Consider the following 10,827-nt stretch of genomic DNA (forward strand, 5'->3'; position numbering starts at 1 on the left):
TGATTCAATATATCCCAGTGAGTTTGAAGTGAAGGACATAACAATTTCTGTCACACCCGTTTCCATATTTGGATGTTTTTTATTTGGTTTTGACGATAAGAGCCAACTAACAACTAAACTTAATGACAACAAAATATTACTACTATCCCATCGTTAACTTTCCTTTTTAATGTACATGAAGTAACATCCCACTAGATCACCTTCATATGGTGTTAACTTTCACATATTATTCGATACTCAAGACCATGCTCCGAGTATGACCAGTTTTAAAACCTGGACAAGCTCTGAAAGATTCTAGATGATATGACAGGATTTCAACAACCTTGTTTAAAGTCAGTTTTTCGTATATTCTACAGTATTGACGTTATAACGATCTTGTTAGAGAATATAATCTATCACTGGGTGGTATTTTGGTTGACCTGTTTCATACCAATTGTTAAGCCTTTGTTTTTAGACCGAATTTGCCGTCTACCTGATCTATACATAGGGCTCACTGGAGTTACCGTCGATAGGGGATGCTTACTTCTAATTGACACTGGACTTTATCTCTTGATTTTCCAGGGCCCCATGTTTATGTCTATGCCCTCTTCACAGATTTTAACTACTTTGAAGATGTTTTGAGATCGGTCACTGTTTGTTGCTTTCCCTTTTTTTTCATTAAAAATAATTCATTGTCTTTAAGACAAAAGAAGCTAAAAGGTCGTTGTGGTCTATTTCTTTCTCTTACTGCATTTTTTTTTCAGTTTCAGTTCTTCCTTATTTTTTTTTCTTACGGCATATTTTTTCAGTTCTTTATTTTTTCCTTTTACTGCATTTTTTTCCAGCTCTACCTTTCTTTTCCTTGAGGACGGGGCACAAATTCTCTGAAAAAGCTTGATTTTTTGTTTTCTTTTTGAACTCTTTTCATTAAAAATTTATATTTATAATTTTTATAATGTTAGAAGCTTCCTGACTTAGGATGAATAACCAAAAACTATTGTTGACCTATTCTTACAGAAATCTGTGCATTCATTTGACACATTTTTTTAATCAAAATTTTCCTTAGTGACATGTTCTTGCACTCTTCAGCTGGAATCATTTGACAGTCTGTCGATCATAACTTGTTCTCAGCGTAAATCTCATATAGATCTCAAACATGGAGTAGGGAAAAATTCTAATACTCAAATTAAATGAACTTATAAACACAAAAAATGTAGAAATACCAAGATTGTCAAAATTTATTAAGAAGATTATCAAAAACGTTTGTCCTTCTTGAATCCTTGAAGCTATATAATTATTTTATATAACTGTTTAAATCTTTACTTTATTCTTTTCTTTTTTCTTTATATACTTCTTTATATACTTGTCTATTTCTTTTTTCTTTTTACCTTTGACTGTTATTTCTGTTTATATATATGTGCCTCTTCTACCAGTGACCTGGTTCTGAGTAAATGATAGACTTGAAACCGAGAAAAAGAATCCGCTCAATTATAGAATTTTTTTACTACATAAGCTCAAAAAGCTTTAAGTATGTGAGAGCAAACCACATTATGACTAATTGTTTTATGAAAACAAATTCAAATCTCGTGTACACCTCTCTTCGGGCAGTGGTCCATAGTATTGTCAAGTTGTAAATTTTGAAATTTACCGAGTGGCAGTAAATAGTATTTTCTGCCACCAACTCAATTCAAAATTTACAAGATTACAGTATAAGGGACTCATTTTCACTGGTAGGTGAATTTAGAGATGAACTCAAGAGCATCTTGCAATTCCTGCAGCACCAATGAAACAAGCTTCTCATCCTATAAAAAATAGAAAATATTTCTTATTAATTCTTTTAAAAAAGATGATTTTTCAAAAAGTTTTTTTATTCACAGTTTATATCATGTCGTGTAGTTTGTACGCTTTTATGCTAGAGGACAATTTAAAAAAAAAAAAAAGCTTTTCCAAATTTATGAAAAAATTTTCATTGGAGCATAGTGACTAGATAAGTTTTCGGTTTTAAATAGTGGTATTTAATTAAAGAAATTTAAAAACCAAATGTTGGCAGTAAATTCAAAATTTACAAAACGACAGCTAACTTTAAACTTATTACTACGACTGACTCAATTTAAAATTTACAAAATGACAGGTGACTTAACATCTTAATACAAGTTTGCCTATGTTCTCGCTCTTTACTTTTTATAATGTTCAACACCTTTGAAGGGAATTCTACATGTACTAAAGTGTAATAAAGTTAAATTTCCCTTACTTCAATCCAAGAAATAAATCATATTAGTCAATATTTATGTTTTGCATGTATTTTATTTCATTAACAACAAAACTTCTAGTACTCTTTTTGAAAAATTCCTATTTTTAAATTTAACTCGAAAGCTGGTTCACAGAAAATTGGAATACCGAAACCGATACATGGAAGACCCTGTGTTACATGGATCTGATAAGTGACATTCGACATGCAGGTGTTCTCTGAAATATGACCTTATACCACAACCCTAGAAAACATATATTTTATGTCAAGTTAGTCCAAAATAATCGATAAGTTAATGCGCGCTGGTCAAAACCCAGTGTAGCCTTTCTTCTTGCAAAAATAACACCTTAGATCTTTTTTGACCGCGAGTTATATACTATATGTAGCCTTGATACAAGACCTGCAAAGCACCAAGTGCGGTCCGTCATAGTGGCTACCACAAAAATATCAGAGACACTCTGATGGATGGAGAAAAACCCTCTCTTATTGCCGCTGTGTATTTTTTGCAACAATATATCATCTAAACTCTATAAAGCATTCCGATTAATTAACTACAGCCTGTATATACATATTCTTCGCAAATATATCAAGTTTATCCGTCATGGTGGCCAAGGAAAGTTGCCGAAAATTTGTTTATTAGATACTTTTAAAAATATTTTATTAATATCACACGGATAAAATAAGATCGTTTGTGCACTTACGTATTTTCCTTCTAATAGTCATATTCCTCGGGATTTTTAAAAAATGTAAACTTTAAAAGCTCAGGTTTTTGATAATATCACTATGTCAAAAATATGCAAAGATGTAAGCCATTAATGTCTAACGCTTCCAATGCAAAATGAAATTGGTTACGTTAACGTCGAATGTCAAGAAATCAATATTTCATAAGAATAATAACTTAAGTAAATATAAAAAAGAAACAAACACATTCCAGACAGCTTATGGTCATGACTAATAGTAGTTTGTCATTATAATTGTCACTCGTAATAGCTAATGATGACATATAGTTCGCGGATATTTCTGTCCATTAGGGAATATATTTTTTTTTCGAAAAAGTCTCTTACCTTTTGCTCTTTTATCTTATTGCTTACGTGTATTTAGAGCCTACTGAAATTTAGACTTAATTTTTTTTCTAACAACGCAATGTTATGAATTAAAGATATTTACTTCACTTAAATTTAACAGAGCTGTTTCGAGAATTCGTACAGTTAACATTTTGTTATGAAATAGTATACATGATACCTTTTTTGAATTTTGATAGTTTCTGCATATTCAGTAAATGTCGTGCAGTAAATGTACATGTAGTGAAACAATTCAACCAAAGTCCATATCGCTGTTTAAAAAAGTTCGAACTGTTCTTTACTGGTTTCTCTAATAAAGTAGTTATTTTACAAAATTATTTTTTATAAAAAATATTGGGTAAAAAATTCTAAAACTAGGATATTCTACCTTACTTTGCATATTTATTTCAGAGTTCTGTCGCTGCACGTAAAAATACAATAAACTTTCAGTTTAAATGAGTACTAAAGGCACTGAACGTATTTTAACGTGTTGTAAAATAAAGAATAGACTTTGGATTAAAAATTACCAAATCGTCTCCCCGGGAACCCTGGAGGAAAACCGCCCCGTTGTCCCCTAAAGAATGGCGGCCTCACAGGAGGTGGTCGCCTCATTAATGAATTCTGTGGAAATGGCAGGGGTGGTCCCTGCATAGGGAACTGCCCAATCATATTTTGTTGCATAGGTATTTGTCCATTTTGAAACATAAATCTTCTATTTTGAAAAATAGCGTTTTGGATTGGGTTGGGTCCCTGAAAAGGAAGTGGTTGTGGCATTGGTGCCTGTCCCGGAGGAGGAAATCCTTGATTAGGAAACATCATGTTATTAATGGGATTTATTCCATTCATTGGATTCATTGGAATTCCGGGTGGTAATAACGCGTTTGTGGGGGCAGGATTGTTTTGTTGCGTAGGAATCGAACTTGAATCCTGCGTAATGATTTGGCCATTCACAATTTGTTGTCCAACTAAGTGTTCAAGTGCAGGCGCCTCTAACATCTGCCCGTTAATGTCTGCTATAAAAACTTTTCCATTATATCTGATGATGCTTCCATTTATGGATGTATCTGTTGAACCTGCACTTGAATCAGTTCCAGAGTTCGGTGTCTGTGCGTTTTGAGTTATCTGTTGAGCTTGTTGCACTGTATTTTGAATTGTCTTTTGTACATCCGAATTGCTGTTTGTTTGTTGCATTGTTGAAAGTTGTTGTTGCGTTGCCTGATCTCGTTGAAAAGGTTGTAAAGACGTTCCCGGAGCAGCTTGAAATGTTGTTCCTTGAATCTGAACTTGTTGCGAATTCTGTTGAAGAAGATTGGTTCCAGGCAATTGTTGCATTGGTTGGAGCTGACTCCCTAACGGTGCCTGGGGTTGAGAGCCCGCCGGTAATGGCTGCTGTGCACTACCTGCCGGTTGGGGGAATGGAACCATTTGAAATGGTGTGTACGAAATTTGATTTGGAGAGGCTTGAACCCCTTGAAAAGGAACTCCCTGTGCTTGAAAAGTTTGTAGTGGCGGGGTTGGTTGAAAGACTGGTTGGCTTGGAATTTGTGCAAATACATTTGTTGACAGCAATAAAATCAGAATTGTCAATCTAACCTCCATTTTGTTTCGAATAAATCTCTTTATATAGCTAAAAAAGAAACAACGCGTATCAGACGCAAAATGAACAAAGGTGCAATTATCGCACAATTTTAATCACATATATATTTTTTTACAAATCAGAATGCAATTAAACCTTTACACAAATGAATTATTAATTCTGTACAAATTAAGTAGTATAATTATTAATCAAAGTTTAACATATCAAAAATTTTCTTACCTGCATAACAATCTGATCCTTCTCCGGATAAATTGGATATAATGTAAAATTAACAGAAGGCACCACTCCGCGCGCGTGTAAATAAAATAAAAAAGTGTAAAACGTGCGACAACGATGATATATTAATTATGATCATAAAAGGCGTCAGGAGGCAGGTGCTCTTTGGCCTATCGGCACCTCACCTAACGTCGACAGCGCCGAATATCGGGGGCATTAACAGGCATAAATGTAGCAATGGCATACAAACCAACAGTTTTATGAGGTTATTGGAACATGATTGACATCGTACATATATATTCCCATCTAATTACTTATAATAACCAATTCCTAGATTTTGAGAGAGAGGGGGTTTTACGTCATCTTACTGGATTCGATCCTGTCGGACATTTGAAAATAACGAATAGAGATCAAGCTCAAAAACCCAGTTAAACATTAGATTGAGATCAGAGCAAAAAAGGACCTTCGAATGTGGGATCAGGTGTAATACAGAGGAGAAAGCACTCGCTGTCAACCGGTTATACCCGCAGTGAACACTTGGTCTTAATCGGGTAAACGAATGGATGTAATTTATAATCCAATCACAAATCGGAATATATATATATATATCTTTATTGCCCAAGACATACATCTTATAGCATTATAAGAAAATGTAACAAACATCAAATAATAGGTTACGTGACATGGTAATATAAACAAATGTAGTATATAATGGTAGGTAACAACCTTAAACAATATAATTATACAAATGTTTTTGTGACACTTTCAAGTATTTTAAAAGCATGGTGGAGCTTATAACATCAAATTACAGTTCCTTAAAGTTTTTTATAACAGTTGTATTATTTGAAAACTGAAGGTTTTTTCCTAATATTTTTTAATGTATCGACATCTAATATCACTAAATTGAGGGCATTTTAAAATAAAATAAAATTCATCTTTAAAAAATGGCACATTTCACAATATCTATCATTTGCTGGTAAAAACAGCTTTCAATAGCTAGGTTATAAGACAGTGTACTTAATTGTTCTTATATTTATTAAATGGCTTTTGTTAAGCAATATTGGAGAGAGAAATTTCAATGATGTACTTATAAATTTTGCATCTAAAGACAATTTATTTACAAATATATAAAAATAGTATAATTGTGAAATTATAAGGGAAAATGTGTTTTCATTTAATCTTATTTTATACCAAACATCACCTAGTCCAATTTCAAACAATTTTTCTTTTATATTTGTTACCCAATTATATATTTTGTTTATCGCAATGCCTTTAGCAAGAAATTAAAAATAAATATACACCTTGAACCAAAATTTGATAATTCTAAGTAACCTTACCACCTTCAATGGAAGTCTCCCAGTTTCACAATAAATCATTACAGAGTTTGTATTTTTTCTTACACCTAGAACATATTTTAAGTATTGCAAAAACTTTCTATATCTTTTGCATTATGAAAACCCCAAATTTCACATCCGTAATTTAAAACACTAGCAACATAACCAAACAAAGAAGCATTGTCTCTGTATTCAAATACATTTCACTTGTTTTAGCTTTTAAAGAGAACATAGCCTTTCTACCTTGTGTAGATAATTGCTTCTGTGTAATATTAAATTTTCCATTATAATTTAAAAGCATTCCCAAGTAAATAAATTTGTCAACAATCTCAATAGGTTCGTTCAAATTCCATATTTCATTATCACAAATTTTCCCCATAAAATATTAATGAAAAACGTCAGTCAACAAGTCGAAATTTAATATAATTTACAAATGTTAATTTGAATAAATTACAATAACATCAAATTATTCGAGTGTCAGTAATCTGTCTCCTTTATAAATTAATTATTCACAGAAAAGGCTTCTAAAATGTTAAATAATCACAATTTTGATTTTTGCCTCTTTAAAAAAAGCAAGATATACTTCATGTTTATCATAAAAACAGTTAGATTCATAAGACAGTGTAGATGTTCATTTTATTAAATCAAGCCAAGTTCAGGTACATGTACATCTTAAAGACAATATTTACAAATATATACAAGTAAGTATAATTGTGAAATTAGAACGAAAAGCTAATCTTATTTTATAAAACACAGAGTCACGAGAATAGCAGTAGTCTATATAAATGTTTATCGCAATGCCTTTAAAGAAATTAAAACTAAATATAATCCTTGTAGCCTTGAGAAAATAAAAAGCAGAAAGTATATTTTACCTGTCAAAATTTTCTCAAACAGAGAGCTGCAATTCTACAGGTAGTCTGAATAAAACCAGACCTTTCTATACCCTGTTCACAAGGACTGTATTTATCAAAGACCTATATATAATTAACAAATGCTAAGTATTTAAGTTTAATGTTTTATTCGAGTTGGCAGGTATTGTCCACAGTGGTCTACACAACACTGGGGCAGCCGGCAAACTGGCATACCCCCAACATGATATAAGATAAAATGAACGCTGCATTTATTCTACGGACACATTTCAACACAAATTATGTTTTAATTATATTATTTTGCTTTAGATTTACATTGTATAAGATATAATTTTCAAAGTCAACATCACATATATCGACATCAAACATCACATATATCAACATCAACCACAAAAAGTAACAAAATCAACAGTTCAATGGTTAAATTAAGGTATTCCCACATATTAGGAAAACGAGCCTGGTTTTCAATTTAACCACCCACCATGGACTCCTTGCCTACTCAAAACCCTGAGCAACCCATCCATCGTGAACATCACTCTCTCTCATTTCCAACCCACTGTAGAACTATCCTGCATCAAAATAATTCTGGTCTCCCTTCAAATTAGGGGTGGGGACCCCCCCCCCCTTTGAATTTATATCTTTCCAAGTTACTAGTTTATTGCTTTGTATTTCTATTATTAATATGTAGCAAGAGAGAAACCCTTTATATAAGAAAATTATGTAAAAAATATATATATAGATTTACCCCCCCCCCCCTTTTTGAAATTTATGTATTTATTTCAATTTTATTATTTATTTGTTTATTTTTAGGTGATTTGGAAAAAATTGAAGTATATCTTGCAGAGATCAAACAAACCAAATGCATTATTTAACTTTCCCTTTCGCATGAATATGCTGTAACACTGTATTCTTGACAATTTTAAAAGTGTTCACATTCCCAATTTGTAAACTGCAGAACATGTTTTTGATATTTAAATATATTACCAGTTTGAGGGAATGGTGATATACATGTACCACTTATTTTTAAAACAAGCTCTCCCAAGGACCATTTAAAACTGATTAAATCTTGTATATACTAAGCACCTATCAAACTAAGACACACAATAGAGGACTTTGTATTTACCGCTCATTTGAAAATGTAGTTGGACTGCAGCAGACATTGAAGGTACATATGACTAAATCCTTTATTCTAAACCCCTTCCCAGCTGATGCTCTATCTAAAATGCATGATCTTATCACACCTTAAGCTTCCTACTTTGTGAATTTTAGTGGGAGTTGGGGTTAACCCCCCCCCCCCCCCTTCAAAAATATGCTATGGAATAGGTGATTAAAATTATAGACTTCAATAGAAAATGGATATATGATAGAGAGCATGAAAATTAATATGCTTAGTCAGTGGAAACCTATCCTTTATCTAATACCCTAAAATGCTGGGTAAGTTTATCTAATCTTAGCATAATGCAAAAAATTAAAGCAGAAAGCACCTTTTACTTTCATTGATGCCTGTCAAAATTGATTAAGTACCAACACTGTAGAGAGCTCACATTTATTATTTTTTTCACAAAAAGGTGAATGATGACATATAATAAAATGATAGACCTTTCTATACCCTGTTCACAAGGACTGTATATATATTCTGTTATTTCGTCAGTTTTGTATATCTTCAATCATTAGATTATGTACAGGTAGACTTAATGATTTAGATAATTTGAGATAAGAGGGCAAAATTAATATTGACCGCATGTCAATAAATTATGTAACTTTTGGTGATTTACAATTATTAGATATATTTATATATCTGACGGTTTTTGTACATAATTTATTAATGCACATCTCATGTATTCCCTAATATGCAATATCAACAGTGCGTCTTTTTATACAATTTTTATTTTTATGTCAACAAATCGTGATAATTTGCAATTAATCCTTTTTTAAATATGCCTTAAGAATAGAATTATCACCAATCCTTATTAATAATCATTTTCTTTTTTAGAAACAACATGCCATTACTTTTGAAATGAATTTCAGAATAACAAATGTACAGACTGTAATTATAAGCATGCACATCCAAATAATGAACGTCCTCCAGACACTACTGTTAATGACCAGGTGCAGTTTATGTCCGTAACCTATTGTGATCCTCAACTGTAGCTGTTTACGGTGATTGATCGTTAATTTATGATTGCACTAGAAATCAAAAGTACAATTTTGATATGATATTTAAAGAAAAAAATCGAGGTATAATGTTTTTACGAGAGTTATGGTAAAAAGCAATATATTTACTTGTTTCTATGATGGGTCCAAGGGTTCCATCTATGACATAAGGAATTCATTTTGCCATTCTTCTCCTTACAAACCTAAACACTTGTACATAATGTCATAATTTCATTTTCAACACTCAACACGCGGCAAAAGAAAAATGTTTGAAAAATAAAATGTATTGATGAACAGAAACCTACATGTATATTGTTTACTAAGGTGGAGAAGATACAGACGTAAAAGGATCTTCTATTTATTTATCTAGCCTGTATATTTCATTTTTGTTCTATTTTAGATCTAAGGACAAATTACTCTACCCGCATAAAATTTTTTATCGAAATCGAAACTTTAATGTGGCATATAAAGGGTTTTCAATGAAATTTCGAACTTGAGCTAAAGATTAATTACTTAATTAATGTGTCGCCAAATAATTGAAATATGTCAGTTTTTGATCCCAGAATGACTTTCTTTACTTTCACTCATCGCTAAAATTTATGTTTCACTGAGTAGGGAAAACTGACAATTTAGATAAGCCGCGTGGAAGCAAAAACCTAATTAAGAACTAGTCCACTTGTATACGCGTTTATAACTTATTATTTTTTTTGAAATCTGTAGTACAACGATATGGGGAAATGAACCGTGTATAGTGAAGATTGTATACGCCAAACATAAAACGTAACGTTTTGCATGTGTGTTTTTGATGTTATCACCGGCTTTAAGGTCGAGACCAACCAGGTTATAATGCTTATGAACAGTCCGTAAAATAGATGTTTATTCCCTATTTAATTATTTTCAGAGTAGCATTATCATAATAAAGCATGCATATTACGACTTATTTTACACATGATCATTAAAAAGGAGATAAAATCATAAAGGCAAATGTTATATACATGTCTTTGTACAAGCTCCGACGTCTTATATACTGCACTCTCCAGTTTACAGAACAGTATGATAACCAAAATAAATAAATAATAAAGGTGATTATCATCATTTTGTTATAAAATGTATTTCTACAGAACATATAAAAATAATACATTCGTCATGAAATATACACAATGATAATATGTACAGCGTCAGAGTACGTTTTTGAGTCTTTGGGCGAAAAAAATAATAAATCCACGGAGAAAGTGGATGAAATATTTTGTGTTGAACACAAATTCCTTGACACATATCACAGTGTCGTGGTCATCTGGATCGTAGAATCAGCACCTCATAGAGCTGCTGCTAAGGCCTTCATTTCTTTCCTAATCGTGTACTTCTAAAC

The 10,827-nt window shown here is 31.9% G+C and overlaps 1 protein-coding gene across 1 annotated transcript; it reads right to left on the reverse strand.

Moving 5' to 3' along the window:
- Window positions 1–1,681: 1,681 nt before the first annotated feature.
- Window positions 1,682–5,186, reverse strand: LOC134246055 (uncharacterized). Its single transcript, XM_062728316.1, has 3 exons — window positions 5,105–5,186; window positions 3,816–4,915; window positions 1,682–1,781 (listed from the first exon to the last, which is right to left on the reverse strand). The coding sequence occupies exons 2-3, from the start codon at window positions 4,885–4,887 to the stop codon at window positions 1,777–1,779; spliced, it is 1,077 nt and encodes a 358-aa protein (XP_062584300.1). The 5' UTR covers window positions 4,888–4,915; window positions 5,105–5,186; the 3' UTR covers window positions 1,682–1,776.
- Between the last annotated feature and the right edge of the window lie 5,641 nt (window positions 5,187–10,827).

Source organism: Saccostrea cucullata, unplaced genomic scaffold (assembly GCF_032062105.1).
Source record: "Saccostrea cucullata isolate Sc308-1 unplaced genomic scaffold, CSIRO_AGI_Scuc_v1 ctg217, whole genome shotgun sequence".
NCBI lineage: Eukaryota > Metazoa > Mollusca > Bivalvia > Ostreida > Ostreidae > Saccostrea > Saccostrea cuccullata.

Coding starts and splice junctions, on each gene's coding strand:
- LOC134246055 (XM_062728316.1), bottom strand. CDS start 4,887: ATGGAGGTTAGATTGACAATTCTGATTTTATTGCTGTCAACAAATGTA.